General features: G+C 45.1%; 1 protein-coding gene across 1 annotated transcript in view; it reads right to left on the reverse strand.

Moving 5' to 3' along the window:
* Positions 1-25,636, reverse strand: part of PIR (pirin) — a 42,459-nt gene extending 16,823 nt beyond the window's left edge. The window contains exons 1-6 of the mRNA XM_060234004.1: positions 25,416-25,636; positions 25,267-25,310; positions 24,940-25,076; positions 21,137-21,229; positions 7,200-7,283; positions 3,803-4,009 (exon numbers count right to left, since the gene is read on the reverse strand). Coding sequence (XP_060089987.1) covers positions 3,803-4,009; positions 7,200-7,283; positions 21,137-21,229; positions 24,940-25,035 — 480 coding nt within the window. The 5' untranslated portion in view covers positions 25,036-25,076; positions 25,267-25,310; positions 25,416-25,636. The remainder of the gene's footprint in view (positions 1-3,802; positions 4,010-7,199; positions 7,284-21,136; positions 21,230-24,939; positions 25,077-25,266; positions 25,311-25,415) is intronic.
* Positions 25,637-26,918: the final 1,282 nt, after the last annotated feature.

Consider the following 26,918-nt stretch of genomic DNA (forward strand, 5'->3'; position numbering starts at 1 on the left):
AGGCACTGGATCCTCAAGGCAACTGCTATAGCTATATGTCAGATTCTGAGAATGTGGAAAGATCAAAATACATTTTAAACCCAAATTTGGTTCCAGGCTTTGAGAATATTGATTGTTTTCCATGCTTTAGATCCAAGAGTTCCCGAGCTTTCAATATTATGAAACTAGAGCTCTTCTACTTGGAAAAAGTTCAGCAAACAGTGAAGGATAAAATGAAAAATTATATATATATGCAGGGCTCTTTTTCTAGCAGGAGCTCCTCTGCATATTAGGCCATGCCCCCCCCCCCCGATGTAGCCAATCCTCCTCGAGCTTACAGTAGGCCCTGTACTAAGAGCCCTCTAAGATCTTGGAGGATTGGCTCCATCAGGGGGAATGGCCTCATATGCAGGGGAGCTCCTGCTAGAAAAAGAGCCCTGTATATATATGTATATATATATACATATATGTATATATGTATGTAAGAAAAACACAACAGGCTCTAAAAAGTGGCTTTGGATGATCCCGCCCCCCCCAGCCTTGCTGCCTTCCCACTTACCCAAGTGACGGCATTCACTCCCCGCCCCCCTCAAGGGGAGCTGATCTCTGCCATCTGGAGAGCAACTGTAATTCTGAGTGATCTCTAGCCCTCATCTGGAGATTGGCAAGAGTGGTTCCCAAGGAGGGAATGGCATTGTCCTGGTCTGATGTCCCACCCCTCCTCAAACCCCACCCTCTCCAGGCCCCACCCCTTAAATCTCCAGGAATTTTCTAACCTAGAGTTGGAAACCCTATCTCCTTCCCTTTATCTGCCCCTTTGACTTCAGCTGTCCATCACCTTCCCCCCTCTCTTGAGCCTCTACATAGGAAAAGGACAGTCTTTCTCCACAACAGGGAGGGGACCAAAGCAGCTTACATCATTCTCCTCTCCCCTCCTTTGATCTGAGCAACCCCATGAGGCAGGTTAGGTTATGTTGGGAGTCTGTGATAAGTCTGAAATCACACAGTCGGCTTCCACAGCAAGAACGTGTGTCTGCGAACCCGTTCTAAAGCCCTAACTCCTATGCCCTCCTCATACTCAACCACAGAATCTCCAGGAATTTCCCAGCAACCTGGAACTGGCAGCCATAGTCAGGATTGGCCCCAATGAGTTCTGCTTTAGAGACCTTTAGTAATGCCTTTCAGACCAAGAGTCTGTCTCTGATAACATTGTTTGTCTTAAGTACAGGACTTCAGTCTCTCTCTGTATCTCTCTTTCCCTCTGTATCTCTCTCTCTCTCTCTGTATCTGGTCTGTTGTCACAGGATGCCATTTTTTCCTCTTTCCAGAGGAGGATAGCCAATCAAGGGAAGCCTTTCTCAGGCTGTTTCCCTCATTCTCCCTTTCTTTGCCAATCGAGGGAAGGGTTTCTTTCTCTCCTGTGTGAATCAGTGCAACAGGCAGCTCAGCCAATGAAAGTAACTAAAGTTGGTTGCCTTTTACTGACAGAATCAGCTTTGCTGGCTAGCAACAGCCACATGGCCGGAGAGGTGCAGACTCAACCAATGGCACGCAAGTACTCTTGATTGACAGTTTAAGGTTGATGCACCACAGTCCCACCACAGTCCCAACCAATCAGGTTGCTCGATTTTGCCAAGGTGAAAAGGCTTTTATTGTATTATAGATAAAAGTATTGTATTATAGATAAAAGCATATATTATTTTTAACCACCACTGAGCTTGAAGTTCCAATTCTGACCATAGACAAGATCAACACTAAAAAGCAATATTTTTTTCTCCTGGAAATGCCAGCCAGTAGAGATGGCTCTCAGGTTTGGGGACTGAGGACATAAACCATTTCAGCCCAATGTGCAGCTTAAGCTTTGTTGAGCACAGCAAAGTTTAAAATCTTAAGCAGTTGGGTAGCTCTGTCTTGTCTACAGGTATGAATGATGAGAAAAGAGAATATGCAGATTCCAGTGTAGACATGTTCAGTTTTAAACTGGATGCCTCAGAACATGAGAAGAACTGGATTATTTATGTGATCCTAGCCCACATTGCAGGAACACAGATCCTTCTCATCGGTGAGAGTTCTAAACACCAAAATGGGAGCAAGAATTAAGACAAACCAGCCATTAAATTGATGGTGGGCTTTGCACAAATGCCAGGGCCACAATGTTTTTTACACAGATAGCAGCTCAGTTAATAAAACAAAGAAGTGGAATGCAAAGGCAGAATGGAGAGGTCAGGGTTCAGCTCTGAAAATGAGGGGCTTCAGCTTTCTGCGTGGGGCCAGCTCAGACTGGCTTAGCAAGCTGTGCTGCTTGTTTATCCTTTATAACCTTTCTTGATTGGAAGTGGATGTGGGTGCAGTCCAAGAACAAAGACGGCTGGCTTCTTTTGCAAGCCACATTCCAGTATATCACCAAGGCATGCCTCAACATTATATAGGACGAGACTCGGTCACTTAGTTTATGTGCTTCTCCATCACTAGCTTATAAAATACCCAATAAAATGTTGCTTTAAATACCAAGATTACAATCCTTGATATTTAGCCTATGCTGGCAAGTCTTTCTTTTGCCTCTCTGCCACAAATAAAAAACATGAATTCATTATCATGAGTTTTAAGCATTGTTTTAAAGAGTGTGATTTTAAGAATAGGCTGTCTCATGGCATTCATTCAACAGCAAAAACTATTTCCAAAAGGTCCAAGACAAAAGGAGAGCATGCTTTTTCCAGTTGTGTGGGCTTAGACCATGGGTAAACAACCTTTTGGGGTCCAAGTGCTGAAAATATTGCAGTTTTGTGACAATTCTGGCAATGGATTTGGGGGCAGGGAGGGAAAAAAGGGCTGTAGTTTCCCAGAGACACTTGGAACAAGCCAAGACTAATCAGCACGTCTAGCATCTCAGGGATTTCCCTTGGACTTGGCTAGTGACTGTGAAGGTCTGAAGGGTGATGCCAGGCATCAGTCACCAGGGCCACTGGGTTCAGCAGTGCTGCCAGCACCTTCTTTGCTTGGGCAACGATCTGGTCCTGTGTGCTGAGCAAAACCATCCGGTGTGCTGCTGGCAGCACACGTGCCAAGGGTTGCCTTACATTGGATCTCAGACCTACTGTTTCATAGGTCACAATCTCTACAACTAGAATTTGGCAGAATTATTGGTCTTCATGCTTTGCCATTGTTCCACAGCCCAAGTTACACAATTATTACACAAGTGAGTAGCCATGCTGGTCAGAAGCAACAGAACAAAGTTTAAGTCCACTGGCATCTTTAAGGCCAACCAAGTTTTATTCAGAATTAAAATTTGCTGTTCTTAAAGGTGCCACTGGACTCAAATGTTGTTCAATAATTATCACACTTCACTGAAGCATACTACAGAGACTGGAGGCACATGATGCATGCATTGCATTTTCATGCGTTTATTTATTTATATCCCACTTTTCTCCCCAGTTGGGACTGAAAGCAGCTTTTAAAACATTGATCTCCCCTCCTCCATTTTCCCCACAACAACCACCTGTGATATAGACCAGACTAAGAGTCTGCGATGGGCCCGAGGTCACTCAGCAAGCTTCAAGGGTAGATGTGGGGATTTGAACCCAGGTCACCAAAGGTCTTGTCTGCTGCTCTATCACGACACTACACTGGCTCTTCTCAACACCTGCTTGTCCTGGTGAAGGTCTGTTTCTCCCTCTGATTAATACAAAGAGTTGTACATTCCTGCAAAAAGAGCCAACTTCAAAAATGCTAATGGAAATCAAGAGTGTACATCAGAAAATGACCTACAAGAACATCCTGTGTTTTAAGACTCTACCCTTCATTAGTCTGCTATGGAATGTTTTACCTTTATATTTAGAGCCTCTCCTGAAATGACAGCCACTGTCACACCATTCTGTGAAGGTTTAGGTATTTCTTCATTTTTCAGTTCCTGGTACTGAGGTTCCACCATTTTCTCAGAGCTTCTCAAGTTGACCCAAAGCTGTAGGCCATGGGCTGGTTCTTCAGAGCAGGGCATCTCTGCATGGAGGATACCACGACCAGCTGTCATCCACTGGATATAAGAAGAAAAGGGAACAGAAGGCAGAGAATCACAGCACATTATCTTTCAGAGGCTGTAGTGAAGCTTAAGACAGAAATTTCCCCTTCACAAAATCACTAAATGGTTCCAAATTTGTACTCTCACTCAAAGACAGCAACCTTGTCTAAAATAAAGTCATTTAGGTCAAGCTCACAGATACCATAGGACACAGCTATATAACTATTGCATGCTATGATACCAGAGCTGAACATATACATGAATTTTTTAAAAGATATGAAACAGAATAATTTAAGGTAGATCATAGGATGATGGTATTATTATTTTTATTTTTTTTCTGCAGGCTCTGAGTGATGTACAACATTTGATAAAAACGTAAGAAACCATACATACATAAACAGCACTAATACAAGAGATTTTAAAGAATCCAGATGGCAAATTACACATTACTTCCCATTCCAAACCGCCTGGGTGGGGGGAGGGAGAAAAACAGAACAAGATTGGAGAGCAAGAAGAGGGTGCCAGCCAGAATGGAAGCCATTGCTGTCCTCAACCAAAAGCGCGGCGGAATATCTCTGCCTTACAGGCTCTGTGGAAATGCAAAGGATCCCACAGGGCCCTGATGGTATTAGGATACCTCTGAAAATACTGTATTAGTTGGCCTAGAAACAGGGATTTCTACAACAGCACTCTTTTCAAACGAGGATGCACTTGCAATCCCCAAGCTGAGAAACTGGGACCACTTACTGGGCCCACATATTCTGGTTCTCCTCCTCCTGCCATAACTGACACAAGTCTCTACAGCATCTATAAGATCATATTCACAACAATACATTTAATAGCATCACTCATAAATCACAATAGACAATTCATTAAAGTCCTAAAGTACGTCATAGCTCCAGAAGATTTCCAAAAGTTTAGAAAGACAATCCTGTCGCTCTTCCTGTGGTAGATTAAAGTGCTAGTGCGCTCCAACAGTCCTGTGGCCAATATTGATCTTAAATGCTGATAGATGTCTCAATAAGAAGTTTATTGTGATTTATGAGTAATGCTATTAAATGTATTGTTGTGAATATGATCTTATAGAGAGCAGTGTTTTGTATATTTACTAAATTTTTCATGAAATTATTTTGGCTGCTGCTTTTTGAATTCTGTTTAAAGTACTGGAGATTTGTATTTATTATTTTTCATGATTTTTCACAGTATTTTTGACTATTAACCTTCACTGTGGTTCTCTGTTTTGTCTATAACTGACACAAGAGCAATGTTCCCTCTAAGCTGTGGAGTCTTGTGAGCAAAAATTCTACTTTGTGAGCTACTAGCACTAAAGTTGTGAGCTACTGCATAAATTATTGTGCTCCAGGGCCATTTTTCCTGAGCTGAGACAAAAAAATGTGTGAGTTGGAGGCTGAAAAATTGTGAGCTAGCTCACACTAACTAAACTTAAAGGAAACACTGCACAAGAGTTAGCAGAATTCCTGCACTTTAATAAATGGGCAGAAGCACTGGCAGGTACCAGCTTGTCATGCAAAACTTGCACTTCGTACTCTTTACACAGAGTTATTAAAAAGGTATGGAAGCCTCACCATGCATCTGGTTTCTGGGATTTGAGCTTTCAGCTAAAATCCAAAAAAGTTCTGCACCAACAAGATGATCGGGGGGGGGGGGAGGGAAGAAATTGTGAGCTGCTGGGTCTTTAAACCACTGAGGCCTAGTGTGTTACAGTGGCTAGAATGCTGAATGGGGACTGCCATGAGCCTCACTGGGTAACCTTATCCAACCACTAGAGGTAGAACTCCTTCCTATAAACCCAGATGGCCACACACTGATTGCCTTCCAGTTAACCTATTCCAGTTAACCCTAACAGTTTGGTGTAGTGTAAGTGTGTGGACTCTTATCTGGGAGAACCGGGTTTGATTCCCCACTCCTCCACTTGCACCTGCTGGAACGGCCTTGGATTAACCATAGCTCTGGCAGAGGTTGTCCTTAAAAGGGCAGCTGCTGTGAGAGCTCTCTCAGCCCCACCCACCTCACAGGGTGTCTGTTGTGGGGGGAGAAGATATAGGAGATTGTAAGCCGCTCTGAGTCTCTGTTTCAGAGAGAAGGGCAGGGTATAAATCTGCTCTTCTTTACCAGCTTTCCTCAAATGAGACCAACTCTCCTCCATCCTGCAAAAAGACTGATAAATTATTTTATGCCTGATTTTAATTCTGGATTTATTCTGTCTTGGGTTTCTAGCGCTATTTGGTATCCTGGAGCACTGTTCTAACTTTTAAAATCTTAACTTATGGTGATGTCTGAGTCTGTTTTCTGGTGCCTTCAACACAGGTTAATTTCCCTGGCTTGGATGTTACTGGGAAACAGGTTTTTCTCCCACTTCCTCCCAGCATCATGGTGCTTTCAGACATCTCCTGAGTTTTTGCCACCTTTCCTGAGAACAAATGAAAGCTGGGAATTTGGTGAGGGAATTAAAAGAAACAGAACCCTCTCCCCCCTCCAGTGTCTGCCACACGGAAGCCCCACTGACACTGTGCAGTATCTGAGGTCACAACAACTACCAGGAAGTCACACAAGTCTGTCCTGTTTGGGAAACACTTTAGGGCTGATGGTGCTTCACACTTCCATTGCCTGTGCTATTCTATTGTTTTAAAATGATTATTTATTGTAAGTCACACTGAGTACTTTTAAATGGGTTAAAAAGTAGGGGATGTAAACTCATATAATTATACTTTAAAGGACACAATATTTGGAGCAGTGATTTCCCTGGATGGACCAGTGGGAAGGAGGATCAGAAGACAATCTTTTCAAACCCTCCTCCATTCTACCCAACTAACACTGACCCCTCCACTGCTTTCACTTTCACTGGGGAAAAATAACAGCATCCACATTTTTTTCCTTTAACAGGGATAAAAAGAATTTGGAGATGACAATTTTCAGGGAAGGAAGGATTAAAGAGAGCTCCTTCCATGAAAACTGTAGTCCTAGAGACTGCAGGGTAGGAAAGGGGGAAGGGAATCTTTTGAAATTATCACAGAAATACAATGCTTTGTTTTTTGCCTTTTCAGTTTCAGGGTTGTGAAAATAAAGTAGCGATGAAAGAGTTATTGTCACTATGAATTGCCTGGGGAATTAATACTCAATCATATAACATACAAAGGGAATAAAAAGTATTTATTAAGATAATAATAACTTCAATTCAGTATACCTGTAAATCTCCTGGATTCAGCCTACCAGTGTGGCCACAGAAGTCTTCATGGGCCATGGAACCACCTTCCAGTAGATAACTGACCTGATGAAGAAAGTGGAAGGGTTTAGTGCATCCTACAGAAACTCACATTTTCCCAGTACAAAATGGCAAGCAGTAATGCAGGAAAAGGGATCATCCTCCTAGACAAAATTAGAGGGGGGGGGGGGGGAGAGAAACAGTCATTTGCACTGCAGTATGTTAGTTTTTCTTCACATACATGAGAAGACATGGTTACCTCCATTCCATTCTCTCAAACAAGGGTGGGCACCATTGGCACCAGCACCAAGACGTCTGTGGCACCCCTGTACAATGAGTGGGTATGGGACTGGTTTGCTTAAGTTCACAGTCCAGCCTGCCCTTCCAGTGTGAATCTGTTGTTTGCTTTCTCGATCAGTAGACTAGGTGCAAAACCAGGACAAGGCTGGGGCAGGATATGTATACTAGAGTGACATTCTCACATTTGGAAACTGCCCCTAAAGCCAAGAGGTTTGGCACAATTAGCTTAAAACATTATATACTTAGAAATTTTGCTTACATATGCTCTGGGAATAAGCATCAGGAATAAATGCTTCAGAAGTGATTTGTGAATCTGTTTCTAAACACGTAATTCTATATACACCTGGAAGCAAGCCCAACTAAGGACAATGAAAAAACAGGTTTCCTATCTGTAATTGATGATCTTCGAGTGGTCATCTGTGCATTCACACTCATGGGATGAAGCGCCAGCACCGATCCCCGATCGGTAACTCCAAAGTCTGGGATTTTTTGCAGCCCGACCCCAGTAGGCATGCGCGACAGCCCCAGTGCACATGCCCACCCGGCAGGTGCGAATATCCCGCCAGTTCCTTCCTGCCGCCACCCATCAAAAGTACCATGACTGCAGGAGAGGGGAAGGAGGCGGGTAGTGTGAATGCACAGATGACCACTCGAAGATCATCAGTTACAGGTAGGAAACCTGTTTATCTTCTTCGTGGTCTCTGCTTCACATTCATGGGAGATTAGCAAGCTAGGCTTACCTGGAGGAGGGAGCTGGCGGTTATGCAGAAGTAGCGGCTTGAAGAACCAGGGAACCCAGCTGTGCTCTGCGAAGCTTCTGGACATCCAGGGCATAATGTCGCATGAAGACATGAGGAGATGCCCATGTTGCAGCCAAACAGATGTCCACCAAGGAAGCACCCTTCAGAAAAGCTGTGGACGTAGCCATAGCCCTAGTAGAATGCGCACGGAGCGGCCCTGGGAAGGGACGCTTAGCCAACAGGTAGCAGAGTTTAATGGCTTCCGTGATCCACTTAGAAAGCCTCTGTGCAGAGATCTTGAAACCCAACCTAGGGGCCGCACAGGAGACAAATAGATTGGGATCCTTCCTAAATGGCTTGGTGCGATGCACAAAAAACAACAACAGGGCTTGCAGACGTCTTTCTTCTACAGAAGGAGGAGAGGGGTAAAACATAGGCAGAAACACTTCCAAATTGAGGTGGAAACTAGACACCACCTTAGGGAGGAATGAGATGTCCGGGGCCAAGGACACCCCATCATCCTGAAAAGAAATGTATGGAGCATCACACTGCAGAGCCACTAACTCACCTGCCTACCGGGCCCTAGTGACAGCCACTAAGAAGGCAGTCTTCCAGGCGAGAAGATGCAACGGGCAGGTAGCCAAAGGTTCAAAGGACTGCCTCGAGAGCCGTTCCAGGACCAGCGGCAGATCCCAAGCAGGAGGAGGAACCTTAGACGGCGGATGAAGCCGTAGAAGACACTTCAAAAAATGTTTTGTATGCTGGTGTGTGAAAACCGATGCGCCATCCACAGGGTTGTGATGAACCAAGATGGCAGCCAGATATACTCGAATAGGGGAATGATTAAGCCTAGCATCAACAAGAGTCAATAAGAACTCAAACACAAACTCAAGACCAGCAGAATGTGCATTGATACCCTTGTCCCGCAGAAAGGACGGGAACTTAGACCACTTTCCCACATAGGAGTGGCGAGTTGACAGCTTTCTACTGTTCAACATCATGTTTCACTCTGTCAGAGAATTCTAGAAGCTGACGCTCCAAGCCGTCAGTTTGAGATGAGGAATGTCGTGGTGAAACAGGCGACCTCCTTGAGCCAAAAATGGTCTGGTTCCAACAGAAACTTGTGGTGACACCCCCCTGCCATGGCTAGGAGGACAGGAAACCAGCTCTGTCTTGGCCACCACAGAGCAACTAGGATGCACTCCAGACACTCCTGAGCCAATTTGTGAAGCACTCTGGTGAGAAGAGGCAAGGGTGAAAACAGGTAGAGGAACTTGTCTGCCCACAGAAATAGAAGACCGTCCCCTAGGGACCTTGGGTCCGTCCCTCCTCTGGAGCAGAACTGTTCACATTTTCTATTGTTTGCCGTGGCAAATACGTCTATTCTGGGATGACCCCAATCCCAGAACAGAGGTTCGAGGTATCTCTAATTCATCTCCTATTCATGATGGGAAACGTCCCCCCTGCTCAGGGAGTCTGCTTGAACACTGAGCTCCCCTGGCAGGTGGGTAGCTACAACGAAGGTCTGGGAGGCTATGCAGGTCTCCCAAAGCTGCATCGCCAATGCACACAGCTTTCTGGACACAGTCCCCCCTTGATGATTTATATAACTCACAGCTGTCGTTTTGTCTGACATCACAGCTACAATGTGACCGTTGATCAGGGGTAGGAACGACCTTAGAGCCAGATGAACTGCCATGAGCTCCAAGAAACTGATGTGATGGTGAGCCATTGACGGGGGCCATGGGCCACCTATGCAAAGATCTCCTAGGTGCGCTCCCCATCCCCACAGCGAGGCATCTGTTGTTATCGTGACCGAGGGGAGTGAGAGATGAAATGGAGCTCCTCCGCAAAGATTGGACTTCATCCTCCACCAATCCAAAGAGCGTAGCACTAGCAAAGGAACTTGCAGAATCTTGGACAGGAGATCTTGCACCAGATTGTAATTCTTGATGAACCAGAGTTGAAGGATTCGCATCCTCAACCTCGCGAAACACAGAACATTGGTAGTAGCCGCCATGAGGCCCGAGAGACGTTGGACCTGCAGAACAGAAGCGCATCTCACCTCCTGAAGAAGTTGAACCAGGGAGATAATATCCAATGGGAATCTGGAAGAAACGCTAGGTGCTGGGTGGTGTCCAAAATTGCTCTTATAAACTGAACTCTTTGAGCTGGGACCAGGTGAGATTTCCACATTCACCATAACTCCTAGTGCGCTCAAAATGGTTGAGAATCACTTGCAGATGCGCTCTGAGAGAAGCTTCGGACATAGCAAACACCAACCAATAGTCTATGTAGGGAAAAAGGATGATACCCTGGAGATGAAGGTAAGCCACCACAACAACCATGGTCTTTGTGAAGACCCTGGGGGCTGTGGAGAGTCCAAAAGGGAGCACCTGGTATTGGAAATGGTGTGTCCCAATGGCAAAACAAAGAAACCTCCTGTGACTGGGGAGGATGCTGATGTGGAAATAGGCATCCTTCAAGTCCAGGGTAGCCATCCAATCTCCCTCGTTGATGAGTGGAAGGATGCTTTGTAGCATTCTGAACTTCTGATAAGCGATGAATTCGTTCAGACCCCTCAGATCCATGATCGAACGAAGTCCACCGTCCTGCTTGGGAACCGTGAAGTATCTGGAGTAGAACCCCTAACCCTTGAGATTATCGGGAACAGGCTCTATTGCTTGCTAGCTGAGAAGATTTTGAACTTCCTCCAATAGAACAGCTGTAGGGTGTGCGATCACCAATCTGGGATGAGAAGGGGGCTGAACAAATTCTATCACATAACCCTCCTGTATGATGGACAAGAGGTGGGTGGGCCCAAAGGAGGGGGGGAAAGAAGGGGGGATGCCAAAGTCGAAGTCCCTGCTTGGGATTCCTGCTAGTCTTAGACTTTTCCATTTGAGAGGAGAAAGAAGAAAACTTGGCTTTCCCTCCTGCAGTGAAGGACCTCTTGGACTCATGCTGTCCCGTACGCGACTTCCACAAACTCTCAGGGGATCTGGTGTGGTAGGGCTTCTTAGGCCATTACTTGGATCATGGATGAGGCTTGCCAGGGCGAGCGGAAGATGAAGGTACTCCCAGATTACATGACTTCTTAATGCTCTTGTCCATTTCTTCTAGGACTGCATCCGTAGTGGAACTGAATAGACCCTCACCTTCAAAGGAGAGATCCTCAACCCAGGATCTGGTGTCTAACTGGAGGGCGGTGGAACGAAGCCAGGAGTGACAATGCAGCGTAATGGCCGAGGTAAGTGACTTAGCTGCAGTATCCACCATGTGTTTTGAAGCCTGCAACTGTTATTTTGCCAGGAGCATCCCCTCCCTCTGGGCCTTTTTGGCCAAAGTGCGTTTATCTTCAGGCAGAGAGGCTAGCAGCAGTGAAAGTTGTTCCCAGAGGGAATATTGGTATCTCGCCATGCAGGCAGAGTAATTAGAAATTTTAATCCCAAGCGTGCCCGCAGAATAAAAGCACCTGCCAAAAGTATCAATCCTCTTCCCCCCTTTATCTGGAGGTGAGGCGTGGGTCTTCTTAACTTTGGACGAGGACAACACTACCACAGAGTTGGGACATGGATGGTTAAAGAGAAACTCTGCGCCCTGTTCCTGGATTCTGTACATGTGATCCATATGCTTGGAAGAGATAGGGGTTGAGGCAGGCTTGGACCAAGAATCTTTAATGGCTTGCAAGCTGACCTTAGTAATGGGAAGGGCTACAGTGTCCTTCTGCAAAATGTCAAAGACTGTGTCGTCAATGACAGGTTGAGGCTGGACCACTGGCAGAGACAAGGAATGTGCCATTCTTTTAATTAGCTCCCCATAGGATTTCAAATCCTCAGAAGGAGAGATTGGAAGCTCCTCAGCTATCCTAGATTCCGGTGACAATCCTTCCTGCTGATGGCCCGACTTCTCCTCCTCATCGTCATCGGAGGTTGATGGTGATGAAGATGCGCTGTCAGTCGATGGTAAGGCTGGAGCGTCAACGGCAATCCTAGTCAAGGAGATTTGCTCGACGTTGGGACCACTGGAACGTTCCGGCTTCCTGACCAACTTCGGGGTCGAAGTCGGCATCGATGAATCTCGGTGACCTGGTGGAGAATGTGCCAAGACTTTGGAGTGGTGCGAGGCCTCAGAGCGCTGATCCCAGTCTGGGTTCTGAGGAGGGTACTAAGGGTATGGTGAATGATAGGGATGGCCCCCAAATGGATAAGCCCACGGTCGCAGGTCCCAGTTGGACAGAGTATGAGGACGTCTAAAGGGGTACGAAGGCTCCCCGAATCTCTCAGGCTGGAGCATCAAGGGCATCTTTAGTGTTGAGTGGTCCCTCAGCTGCAAAACTTCTAAGTCCGATGCCGAACTAGGATTGCCGCTCTCCTTCGAGTCTGCCGACCGTTCTGTAGGGTCAACCTCCTGGTCGGAGCTGGAAAGGGAGGTGTGTGGAACATCTGTCGGACCTGAGGGGCTCTTCGGTCAACTCGGTGAAGCAAGGATTTTTTCCGGAGGCTCCCCCGAAACGATCGCCAGGTCCTTCGGTGGCGGAGAAGGGGTCTGCCGATCTTGGCACCTCTTTTTCTCCTTATGTTTGCTGGGCTCAGCAGAGCGAGAGTCCCGGGCCCCTTTGGCCTTCTTGGCCAGGGTCGATGGTTCTGGCTGGGATGCCAAGCCCTCACGCTTGTGGGGGCGGTCGGCTCCCTGTAGTGGTTGGGTAGGTTGGCTCAATAACGAGGCCGGAACCGATGTCGATGCCTGGGTGGCCATCGAAGCGCTGGTCGACACCGAGCCAATTTTACCAGCACCGCTGAAAGCCTTGCAGCTTGGTTTTTCCTTGGAAAATTTTGAGCAGTGATGACAGGATCCCAGCCGATGACCTTCCCCAAGGCACAGCAGACAAAGAGAATGTCCGTCTGGAGGAGGAATCTTACTCCCGCACTTAAGGCACCATTTGAAAACCCCCCAATGCTTTTTCATAGACAGGGATGGTGGGAGAAGGGCAGGGGGAAAAACCCCGAAGGGTTGAAACAACTAAACTAACAGTCTCTCTCTCTCTTTTTTTTTAAACAACAGGAACGAAGAAAAAAACGAAAAGAAACCTGGAGAAGGAAAAAGGGTAAGTAACTGCCGACTGGAGTGACAAAGAATGAGTCTATCTGACGCAGTGGTAAAGAAGGAACTGGCGGGATATTTGCGCCTGCCGAGTGGGCATGCACACTGGGGCTGTCGCACATGCCTACCGGGGTCGGGCTGTGAAAAATCCCAGACTTTGGAGTTACCGATCAGGGATCGCTGCTGGCGCTTTATCCCACAGTGTGAAGCACAGAGACCACGAAGATTTCCCATGCATAAATAGAGCTGCACAACTTATGAGCACAATATTTAGTTCTCTCTACGAGGTTTCCTCCAATGACTGCAGTGTATTTAGAAAGGACAAGTGGAGGACACACATGGACTCATAGGGAGGTCTCATTTTTCATTCCCTCAAGATGAGTCTTGCTGGATCAGACCAATCTAGTCTAGTCCAGCATCCTATCTCACAATACGGCCAACCAGATAATTCTAGAGCCACCAACAGGGCACAGAGGCCAAGGAATTCCTACAACATTGTCTTTTTCTATTTGCCTGCCCCTGGCAGGGCCTGCAGTTCATTCCCTTTCCTTCTCACCCACTAGGGTTGCCAGGTCCCCCCTGGACACTAGCAGGGGATGGGAAAGGGGAAGGGCTGCCAGACCTGGAGATTTGAAGATGGAGCCTGGGGAGGACACGGACCACAGTGGAGTACAAGGTCCACCTTCCAAAGCATCCATTTTCTCCAGGAGAACTGATCTCTGTAATCTGAAGATGAGCTGTAATTCCAGGGGATCCCCACGTCCCACCTGGAGGCTGGCATCCCTATCTCCCAGCCACGTTTACCTTTTTCTGCTTCCTCCCCAACTTCAGCTTTTTCTCCCCCAGTCAGCCCTCCTACACACCTACTTTTCCTGTTCCATTCCCAGGCAGCCTCTGCCCTCCTCATTCATTCTTTCATTCTCCTCTTATCTTTCCCTTTTTACTTTTGCTTCATCCCCCTTCAGCTTTATCTTCTCTCCAGTGTTTTACCTTTATCTTCTTTTCTTCTGTCACTCTGACCCCTTCCTCATGCTGACACTCAACAAGGCTTTGAACCCTCAACAATGTTAGCTGAGGATTACCTAACGGTAAAGGTAGTCCCCTGCGGAAGCACCAGTCGTTTTCGACTCTGGGGTGACGTTGCTTTCACGTTTTCACGGCAGACTTTTTATGGAGTGGTTTGCCATTGCCTTCCCCAGTCATCTACACTTTCCCCTCAGCAAGCTGGGTACTCATTTTACCGACTTCGGAAGGATGGAAGGCTGAGTCAACCTTGAGCTGGCTACTTGAACCAGCTTCCGCTGGGATTGAACTCAGATCGTAAACAGAGGATTGCCGTACTGCAGCTTTACCACTCTGCGCCACGGGGCTCTTCACATGATTATCTAGCAATCTCCAAAATGGCAGTCTCTAACATCATAGTCTTTCACATTCTTAGTGGCATTTTCTTAAAGGAGCATATTGCTTCTGTGATGCTTGTTTCTTTAACACTACACTGTATGTTTCTAAAATTTCATATTTTTCTGCGAACATGGGGCTTCCTCAGAGCTTGAAGAAAAAGGTCCCCTATCGATGCATGGGTCATTGTGTGGGGTTTTTAAAGTCCAAACTGGATTTTTTTTCTCCCACTGCTGCTCAGAGTGGCAGCAGGGAATACAGGCAGGGGATCTCTGACTCTGACCTAGCAGCCCCATCTCAGCTGCTTAATGTATGGTTCTCTCACACAGATGATCCAATCCTTTATTGGCACTGCTTTCTCTTAGGTAAATATGCACAGATACTTGCTGTTTACTATCATGGAAGGGGAGAAACCTTAGCCCTCTGCCTCTGTACCAGACCACTTTTGCAGGGCAGCAGGCACTGAGAGTGCAAAGCCTGGATCTCTGCAGCTTTGCCTGCACAAAATTAACCAACACACTGTTAACTGTAATAGCACACATGAAGGATGTAAATAAAAAACAATTTTCATTAATGTCTATAATGTCTGGATCTTATTATATTTGTACACAATATTATTGCCACTTAACATGGAGCATTAAAGCAACAGGCAGAGTACATGAAAGGCCAATGGAAAAAGAAATTAATTCACAAAGTCCATTATAAGTTCACACTCATCAGTTCTCAAATGGAATCCATCAAGTCCATAAGAAGTCCTGTAGGAAGTCCTAGCCCACATGAGGATTCCAGATAATCCCTCGTTCTGATGACCTCTTCCGCAGTGAACCCCAGATAATGAGAGCATGTGCCAAACTATGCCATCATATGTGGTTTTCTGTCCATCCTGTGTGTTAATTAGTTATATAATTAAGTCCAAGTTTTCAAGTAATTATTTTAGACAAGGCACTCAAGCCACTTAAGGCAAATGTCTTCTATGATAAAGTAGCCTTGAATGCGCGAGTAAAACCATTATTCTTGCTTAGCAGGCACAGCCCCAGAAGATGGAATAGCTCACACAAACAAGAACCATGTTGGTATGGAAACCAAAAGCCAGTGAGCTGGTATAGTGTTTGGCAGAACATGGAAGTGCTGTGCACCAAAATGCCATCCAGGAATGAGGCAGTTTGGCAGAAGGCAGGCTAACAGCTCTGGTGAGATGAACTTCCGTCATGTTCCTATCTGCACTCTCCATTCATTGCCTCTCCCACTTTCCAGAAAACTGAAGCCAGACTGTGAGTCGCCAGAGTAACTGTCAGATTGGAATGCATCTCTCTGGCTCCTGAATACTGGCGATCGTTCCATTGGGATCTGGAACACATACAACATTCATGAATGGATATGGTTTGGGGTAGATCTTAGCTGTTGAGTTTTCTTCTGAACATCCCAAAGAGCTAGTAGGGTTTAGAAAAGAAACCGAGAGGAGCTGTACCGCTATAGTTAATATTACTGCAATCTCTAGCCAAGTTTAGACAGCAATTTGTAACTCCCAGTCATTGCATAAATTGTGTCACTTTCCTAAGAGGATTTCAAGCCTGTATATAGTATAAAATGTGTTAGTGTTCCATATCACATTTACATAGCGGTAATTTAACACAGTACAGCCATGCTAATACATTTCCCAGTTTTGTCCTGTGGAAGCCTAACACTGGCACCTCACTTTTTCCAAGAAGTTATGTTGACAGAAGACAGCATTCTGGTCCACTCCATGACTCTCATTTTTCTGGAAAGGAGTCCCTTCAGAATCCTCCCAATCTCACAGCTATACTTGTATCTCCCATGGTGTTTCCAATCAGGATCAAACCTGAAATTGCACTTTTTTCAAGCTGTGTAAGACAATGTCATGATTCACACCAAAGCCTTATTTCAGAACAAATATAGCTATTTAATCTGTCAACTATTAAAATTGCTACAGATGAGCAACTAAATGACAGAGATGTACCCTAAGCCTTGCTTACAGCAAATGGCATATAACTATACAACGCTGCAAAGGGTCCTATTAACTGTTTCTGGAATAAAATAATGGCTATGCTATCTAATTCACTAAAACCGTCATATTCTCTTCAAACATGTCAGGTCTGTTTATTGTAGACTATTTCCATTCATTTTGTTATTTGCTACATTGTCCCTGCCTCACAAACATCCAAGACAAGGACACTCCTGTTCATACAGAAACTAGACTAAAAATCTAGTCTCCTATTTGTCCTTTAAAGAGCTCCAAAATTTATGTTTGTTACAGAATATTCATCCACTTGTTGCCTTGTTCAATAGAGTATCTGAGCAAAAGAGTATATGTTTGCATGCAAAGGCCCCAAGTTCAATTCCTGCTATTTCCAGTTCGAATGAGCTCAGCCAACAGCTGTTTATAAAGGCCTGCCTAAGAATCTGAAGAGCTGCCACTGCCCAGTCTAAATAGATGGATGCTTGGAGTCAATGTAAGGCAACATCAGGTGTTCATTGTTGGAAGCACGGGGAATTAATTTTGCCACTCTATATCATTGAGATTCTTATCTCTGAGACAGTAATATACCAGGCTTGAAACCATTGTAAAAAGAAGGAAATAAACCCAGCTCACATAATATCCTGACAATTCAGGAGTGCATTAGCAGAAAAGAGGCTATTCCAGAAGTACAATCAACCCCAAAAATGCAATAGTCCACAGGATGTAAATACAGAAAAAACACAACTAGTCTGTAAATTAAATAGCTAACCAACAGAGCTAGCAAATAGCCCCACCTGTTCATTCCCTGAATGACAAAAACAAACTCATAAAAATTCTTTAGGAGGTAAAGAGCATCATCTAGCTATGGCCAGAATCCAAAGAACCTATCCACGAGCAGAAAGTGCTTCCGCTTATAGAGGTGAGGTCAATTTTCCTTTCAAAATGTATATAAGGCCTGCTGTACTGGCATCTTAATAACTTTCCGGACAAGAGACAAATTTGCTAGCAAGTTATGAAGCAGCTATTCAAATTGTTCTATTGTTGCATGAAGGAGAAAAGTGAGCTGAAGAGGAATGATATGAAAATTAGGTCTTTCCAGTAACAAGGACCAGCTCTGTCTTTTTCCAATTAAGATTCAGTTTACTGAAAGAACAATTATTTGTTTAGAAAATGTATATGCCTCATATGCTCTCTTCCTGTGCATCTGAACCAACAAAGGTGACACTGGACTCCAGTTTTGTTCTATTGCTTCAGAGCAACATGGCTGCCCACTTAGAACTATTCTTGCTTATTTATTATTAAATATTTATCTACTAATTTATTCATATGGGTTTGTATATTACAGCGAACTGAACTGCTGCACCATTGGCCATTGAAGGCACTGGAAAAGTGTTATCAGGCCAAAACTACTTCATTCCCTCACCAACTCAAAACCCAGTGGCATCTTGAAGACCAACAAAATTTAATTCTGGGTGTAGGTACATGAAAGCTTAAAGGTGCCACAGGACTCAAACTTTGTTCTATTGCTCCAAACCAGCACCACCAATCAGCTGAATCTGCTCTAGGTCAAGCCAGGCTTCTCCCAGTTGAACACTGCCATCTGCTGGCAAGTGAGGGAAATATCCCAACATATGACCAAAGCAGTAGACAAGTACACCTTTAAGACCAACTTGTCTACTGCTTTGTTCTATTGCTTCAGACCAACACGGCTGCCCACTTGGATCTATCCCAACATTGTTAGCGAAATCTTAGTGAACCAACCAATGTTGTTGTTGTTCAATCGCACAGTCGAGTCCAACTCTTTGCGACCCCATGGACCAAGTCACGCCAGGCACTCCTGTCCTCCACCACCTTCCAAAGTCCTCTCAAATTCATGCTGTAACGCTGTCCAGTCATCGTATCTTTTGCCGTCCCCTTCTTCTTTTGCCTTCTGTCTTTCCCAGCATCAGGGTCTTCTCCAGTGAGTGCTCCCTTCTCATTTGGTGGTCAAAGTATTTGAGCTTCAGCATCTGACTTTCCAGGGAACAGTCAGGCTTGATTTCTCCTAGGGCTGACTGATTTGATCTTCTTGCAGTCCAAGGGACTCCCAAGGGAACCAACCAAACAACTCCTCAAATGGCACCACATTCTCTCCTTAGGACTGGCTGCTGTGTCAACTCACTAAACCTATTTCTGAATTCATAAGTGTCCCTATAATGGTATTACTTATTATTTAATATTCTAATAGTGAGGTCAGTCAGGTTTTGAATAATTAAATCCAGAAGCTGTGAACAGGTAAAACAGATCTTTCTACAACCTGAAAAGGGCCCTCAGATTTGCAGAAAAAATTGAAATTTGGAAAAAACCACGTTTTTAAAAAAGCTGAAAATGATAAAAGGTTTAACAAACAGATCTCCTCAGTGACAGATGCTAGGCAACCACAGTATTCCAGGCTATGTGAGGAAAAAGAGGAGGGGGGCAGAACCTGTTTTGGCCTTTAAGGGAACACTCATTGGGTTCAGGCCTGACTAGGATTGTGAGCTCCCAGCTAAGAAATTCCTGGAGATTTTGTGGTAAACTCTGAAGATAGCAGGGTTTGGGAACAACAGAGGCCTTAGCCAGAACTTATGTTCTGCTGTTTTCTTTGAGACTTGACCTCTCTCTCACTCACACAAACACACACACGTGTACGTGTATTAAAAGGAAAGAGTGCATTGGGATAAGGAAAAAGGAGAATTAACAGGAAATTATTTTGGTTTATTCTGATTTTTTTTAAAGATTGGATTTCTCTGCTTTTATTTTTTTTCAAAAAGACCCTGATTAGTAATTAGGATTATCACTAACACAGGGTGGATTTTGTCCAGTCTGAAATCAACACATGATTTTACTTGTAGTGATCCTCCTCTCCAGTTTAAACAGATGAAGGGGGGTGGGGGGAGAAAAACTTAACAGCACAGCTTTCAATCTTTATTAGAGGGAAGGAGCAAGAATCCAGTAGCACCTAACAAAATTTGTGGTATGGCATGAGCATTTATGTTCACTTCTACAGATACAGCTAGAATGTGAGCCCACTGGATATTATAACTTGGAGAGTGGAGTGATTTCAAATGCCAAATGACAAGAGAACGAGTTGGTAATGAGATAGGAAACCTAGGTCTCAGTTCAGTCCTGGAGGATGCATTGTCTTGAGCTTCATTACCAACTGTAATTCATCAGTCTCTTTTTCTAACCTCCCTCTGAAGTTCCTTTGTAAGAGAACTGCAGCTCTTAGGTCACCAACTGAATGTCCTGGAAGGTTAAAAGTTCTCACACTGGTTTTTAAACACTGTAGTGTCTAATGTCAGACTCCCGTCCATTTATTCTTTGCATTCTCCTGGACTGAATCCTCATGGACTTAACTGAGACTTAGGTTTTCTGTCTCATTACCAATGATGGTATCTCCATGCCTACTACTTCTCTCCATATCACACCAAATCCAATCAAGTTCACTATTGTCGTTCACCTGCAACTGCCATTTGGCATGTGAAATCACCTTTAAAAGATGATGATGACACTGGATTTATATCTCACCCTATACTTTGAATCTGAGTCTCAGAGTGGTCACAATCTCCTTTACCTTCCCCTCTCCCCTGTGAGGTGGATGGGGCTGAGAGCTCTCCCAGAAGCTGCCCTTTCAAGGACAACTCCTGTGAGAGCTATGGCTGACCCAAGGCCATTCCAGCAGCTGCAAGTGGAGGAGAAGAATCTGGGTTCTCCCAGATAAGAGTTTGCACACTTAACCACTACAGCAAGCTGGCTCTGTTTATAAAGTTTATATCTCCATTACCTTGTATTACATTTTAAAGCATGCATGACCCAGCTTAACACTTCTGTTTTAGAACACCTCCCCTCCTACAACAGCAGCCCTGTAGTTAAGCCAGGCTGAGAGTCTGTGGCAAGCCCAAGGTCACCCAGGAAGCTTCCATTGTAGGAACAGGGATTTGAACCAGGGTCACCCAGACTCCTAAATCCACAATTTTATCCACTACATCAGACTGGCTGCATGAATGGTTATACAGAAAGAACAGAAAGGCAACACCAGGACTCTGTGCCTCCTGCATTCATTTTTTCAAACATCAGCTGCTGTTTAGAAAACCAGTGATGTATTCAGGTAACTTGTGTGACAGGCATACATTTACTGTTTTGAAATGGTCAACAGACCAGCAATTAATTAAAAAGCAACTTTGTTAGCTATAGTTAAAACCTAGTTAAAGAAAACACATATATACATTCTAGACTTCATACAGAGCTAGGAAATGGAAAAAGTGGAACCAAGCCTCAAGCCTTTACCGAGAACTATTTTTCAACTTTTCTCTGACATGGATAGGTGTTGTATACAAGTAACACCTAGAGTAAATCTAGAGTAAACATGGATTACTTACAGTTTCAAAACCTCGGTGAGGATGGTCAGGAAAACCAGCCGGCTTGCCTCCTTTGAACTCATCAAGCAGCAGAAATGGATCCAGATTTTTTAACTGAAAATTGAAGTTAAGAACAAAATGATAACTTTTTTCCAAAATACTGATACAAGGAGGCAAGACACAAGTGTGAACAGAACTCAGTATTGCCATTCTGTCCTTCAGTTACGCCCATTCAGTGACAAGAAGATCATTGCTAAATGCCCACTGGAACTCAAAGATGCATTGGCGGAGCAGATTCATGCCACCTGAGAAATGTTATTACACCATCATAAAGGGCAAAAATGAGCAGAAGAGGAACAGATCCAAACTGGAATGCTACATCTGCAAAAGTGGCCTGAGTCAAAACACTTCCATTAAAGGGAAACCACTAGACAATAGTTTCTTTCTCACCTCCATAGCCCCAATGGAGGCCAGTCCAACTGCAGCCAGCCATGACACTGCACCTATCACATATCTTTCTATGAAATGCACTTAGGAATACACTTCACACCTCAAGGCACATTACATAGCAAGGAAACACTTTCCATGAGTGGCCAAGGATACAAACAAATATAGGAAGGGCAGATCGTGACAACTTTTCTTAACAAAACCCCTTAAGAGTTTCCCTGCCATCAGGAACCCTAACACTCCCTTACTACAAAGTTTCCTGTATTGTTTGTGTGTATCCTTCAGATATATCTGTGTAATTACAGGATTCCTGAGCCCTTTGATGTCCTGAACAGATGCTCAACCAATGGCTCCCATAAAACCACTGGTGAATGATATCCTGGAACTTACACAGTTCTATTTCTTGTTTATTTATCTAATATAACTCCCTAAGACGTTTTCAAACTGTATTCAGGAGCATCTCAGACTTCTTTCATGAGGAGCTAACTAATGCTAGACAAGCACCCTTGAATGGCAGCTTGTATGTTGTCATAGGATAACAATGCACCCCCCACACCCCCGAGTCCACCAGCAGCGGTTGGCACGGTAGCATTGCCAGATCCAGGTTGGGCAACTCCTGGAAATTTAGGGGTGGAGCCTGGAGAAGACAGGAACATCAGTGGTGGTACCATGCTATAGAGTCCACCACCCTCCAAAGCACCCATTTTCTCCAGGAAATGATTTCTGTAGTCTAGAGATGATGAACCCTGTTTTCAGAATATTGCCCCCTTTCCCCCCAGCAGCCAAGTTCCCAGCTCATAACAGTAGACGCAATGGGGCAGTGAAAAAGCACTTTGGCTTGTGAATGCCAGGACTTGCAGTCCAGCTAGTCACTCTCATAATGTATTCTTCCTTAAAGAACTGGAGTCAAAGGGGGGGGGTGGGGGTGGAATACCTGCAGAGGTACACTTTAGTGCCCTACATTGGATGAGTAAATCTATATGATTAATGACTATATGATTTCCCCAAAACTGGAGGAAGGAAAGTGATGGAGATTGTGCTGGTAGTGGCCTAGCAGCAGTTGAGTTACACCCGGGCTATGTTTGTCTTCTTCTCCTTACAGGTACTTAAAGCCTGCACAGGGGCAGAGGAGTGAGCCAAAGGGTTCTTGGGCCACAGAATTATCCATCAGGATCAGCTCAGAATCTATTTTAATTCATTTGTTAATTTGCATCTTATCTGTCTGCGAGCCACTCAGGGTGCCTTTGGGCAGGGCCACATCTAGGGAGGAGCAGAGGGGGCACCCACTCTTGGTGCCATCACGGGGCGGGGGGAGGAATTGGCTGCCCCTCACTGCTTTTCTCCTTCCCAGGAGAAAGTGAAGGTGTCCCAGTGGCATGTGCACCATCCTCAGAGCCGAGGATGGTGCAAACATCGCTCCTGCCCCCTTCTCTTCCCCAGGTCTGTGTGCACAGACCAGGGAGGAGAAAGCAAGGGTATCCCAGTGGCATTTGCACTGTCCTTGGAGCCAGCGACAGCACAAACACCACCCCTGCCCCTTTCTCCTTCCCAGGTCTGTGTGCACAGACCCGAGGAGGAGAAGGGGGTGGAAGAGGTGTTTGCACTGTCCTTGGAGCCGAGGATGGAGCAAATGCTGTGGTGCCACCCCCCTGCCCCTTCTTCCTTCCCGGGTCTGTGCACAGACCCAGGAAAGAAAAAAGGGGCAGGCACCTGTTGGGGGTGAAAGACTGGGGCTGCTTCGTGGGAGTAGGGGTGTGCCTTGCCTGGGGCAGCGGGCACACCCTCTACACATCATTTTTAGTTGGTGCACCGTTTTTTAGTTTTGCCCCCACTCAAAAAATGGGCAGATCTGGCTCTGCCTTTGGCATGAGGAGTGGTATCCAATACTCCCTCTAAGCTGTGGAGTTTTGTTAGCAAACCTACTTCATGAGCTACTACTGGCATTAAAGTTGTGAGCTATTGTACAGATTTGTTTGCTCTGGGGCCATTTTTCCTAAGACAAAAATGTGTGAGTCAGAGGCTAAAAAACTGTGAGCTAGCTCACACCAACTCAGCTTAGAGGGAACACTGGTGATATCCAGGGCCGGTGCGTGGGAGTAGGCAAAGTAGGCACTCGCCTAGGGTGCCACCTGGCCTAGGGGGCACTCCCTCCCCAACGCATGACTCTGGCTCCTGACCAGTCACCTCGTCGTCTCCCACTACCAAGCTGCTCTCAACAAAGCCAAGCCACTCCCCTCTCCCCAATGTGTGACTTGGCCTCCCACCTAGTCCTGTCCTGCCACCCTCCTTCCTGGTGTGGCTGGCAAGCACTTATTCTCACAATTTTTTATAACATCACATTTTTTGAAAGATTAAAATTAAAAATCAGTAAATTAAAATGTGAAAAGTTTCAAGTTTGGCGCTCTTAATTTTCTTTATTTTTTTTTAATAATGGGCGCTAGTGGGTGATTTGCCTAGGGTGCCAGAAAGCCTGGCACCAGCCCTAGGTGATATCACTATACAAATGCCATAAATAAAGTAAATCTCAGCTGTAGATCCCTGAGGAGCTGTCCATTGAAGAGTGTGAAGTCAGGCCAGTACCTGTAATATGGACATAGATGGTTGAACTCCCTCTCAAATTCTTGCACATGAACTCCAAAGCACAGATTATATTATGGCTACTTTCCAAAGCTCATTTGTCCTGATCTCCCACATTGATATGATACATGAAGAGACAAGGATGTTCCCCAGCTTCCATGCTATGCAGATCACATGAGACTATGACAGAAGAAGCAGTTAGCACAAAGCTAGCTAATTCTGCTAGCATTTTGGCCTGCAGAACTCCCTTTGCCTTTCCAGTGTGCACAGAGAATATGCAATGAACAGGTGGAGTCATACTCTGCATGGAGACACAGTTACACCTGCTGTTTATCCATCATGTAGTTCTCTCAGAAACACAAGTATTTGCATGAACTCAGTAATGCTTCAAACTTGTTATATAAACAAACTGCTTAGGTACTTTCAGCTAACCATTCCAAATGAACCATGGAGCTGGGTGACTGTTTTGACTGTAACAGCAGCCCCTCCTTCTTTGGGGTTCTGGGGAAAGGCATGTTTCAAAAGGACTGCCTAAGGATTCAAGCACCTATCATGGGAGAGCCTGAAACATATAACTCCTAGCATGGATTGCTTTTTTATTTCTTTCATTTTTATTTTTTAATTTTGTTTTTATTTGGGCCGTTAGCATTAGTTATATTGCAAGAGATGCTATGCACCATGTGGAAGTTTTCCATACAGCTGCCAGTACATATCACAATACCACTTCAGAACCACCCCTAAGCATTCCAGACAGAAGAGCTGCACCGAACACGGCACCATCGGACCTGCCAGCAACTTACTTCAGGCCTCCCAATGCTTCTGCGCACCCGAGCGCCGACCCCTTCGGATTGTTCCTTGCTGAGCACAGTTTTGATCACTCTCCTCACTGCAGGCATTCTGTCTGGAGGCTTTAATAAGCTGCGTGAACTGCAACAGCCTGAAAAGAAACCAGCCACTCCTTTAGTAAGCAAAGTCGCTTGGGGTGGGGGGTGGGGAAGCACCTAGCAAATGATGACGCTTCGGATTACAAACATGCCAGCGGGGAGCCGGTTTGCACTCCAGCCTCCGGAACATGGATGGCCCCCAAGGGCTCCCCTCGAGCACCCATCTCCGCCACAGCACCCTACCTTCGAATTATGCAACACCTTGAAGAGTGCCGCTGTCAGACGCCCTGAGGAAAAAAACATACTCAGCATGACTCAGCAAAGACTTGCCTGGTGTTTTTATGAAGTGAAAATAAACGAGAAAAGTCGGCACGAAATGTAGCGGGGCTTACTTCAGAGTAAATGTGTTTAGGGTGACTCGGGGAACGCTGCGAGGAAGCTTGCAATAATAATAATAATAAAAAAAGACATCAACACAATCCTACCCCCGTGGGGGCGGGACCAACAAACGCCGGGCTTCCATGACGAACGAAAGCAGCCGCACACGAGAACGAGCTTCTCGGGCCTTGCTATTCACTTCGCAAATGTGGAAAGACAAGCACGAGCAGCTCCCTCATTGGTTGAGCTCGAGACAAAAACACGCCCTTCCAGCTTTGAGTGGGCGGGAGCTATCTAGGGAAGGATCGTTTACTTATTAATGATGAAACATATGCTTCTTATCTTTTTCTGAACTCGACGCTTCGAAGCAAGATGCATAGGAAAAAAGCCGGCTTCTTTACATAACGCTCTTAGGATAGCATGCATCAGATAAACACACTGGCGGGGGGCGGGGTAGTATAGAGTCACAGATGGATTCAGAAATCTGTTAAAAGTATCTTCGAAAGTGGGAATGCATTCACACGAACGCCTCACTCCCCAGAGCAGGTGTAATTTTTAGTTTGGTGGGGAAAGGTATTTAAACTAATTTAATAAAAATATATACAATCCATTGCATAAGAGAAAAAATTAGCTTCGGACATGGGAATGTAATACTATAAAAACAAAAACAATGTATATAAACATTGCTTATATACATTGAAGTACTTAACACCAACACTTAGTTCAACATTCAGAAGAGTTAAAGATAGCAGTCTCCAGGTGAGGCCTTGAGTTCGCTTGGAATTACAAATAATCTCCAGACCACAGTGAGGAAATGGCAGCTTCAGAAGGTGGACTCTGTGGCAGCAAACCCCTGCTGAGCCCTTAAACTCCATCCTCCACAAGCACTACCCCCAAATCTCCATGAATTTCCTCAACTAGAGTTGGCAACTCTAGAATTGTCTAAGAGGTCTATTGAATGCAGCCTGCCTCACAGAACTACAACACAAAACTGTATAGGATCATGTCATTCCAATGGAGTGACTTCCACATGTGATTTAGGAAGCATTCCTTTCAATCTCAATGTGTTTAGTTTACCCGCCGTGATGTGGTGCAGTTATGAAATCTGATGGCTATATAGCATCAAAACATCATCGTGTATGTTGAATTGTCTCTCAGTGGATGGGATTGCCTATATGGTTAGTGCAAGAGGTAGTTCAGGTACCTTAAAGAAAAAATCCAGAAAAAATTACAGCAAGCAGAGAAAAACAGTGGCGGTCCTTTCATATAATATTTCTGATTCAATTAAAACTGACTTGGCGCCCAAGTCAGACTTCCAGTTCCAGAAGCTGTTTTATTAGCTAGAATTACAGCTGACTATTTCTTTCTCACAATGTCGTCCTAAACAGAGGTACACAGTACACCTTCTGTGACATCAGTGGACTAAGAAGCGTGTGTTTGCTGAAGACTGCATTTGCAGCCCCCTCCTCGCTTCCTGTTCCTCCTTCCACCTCTGTCCAAAGGCTGCTGCTACTTTT

Source organism: Heteronotia binoei, chromosome 3, assembly GCF_032191835.1.
Source record: "Heteronotia binoei isolate CCM8104 ecotype False Entrance Well chromosome 3, APGP_CSIRO_Hbin_v1, whole genome shotgun sequence".
In the NCBI taxonomy this organism is placed as follows: domain Eukaryota; kingdom Metazoa; phylum Chordata; class Lepidosauria; order Squamata; family Gekkonidae; genus Heteronotia; species Heteronotia binoei.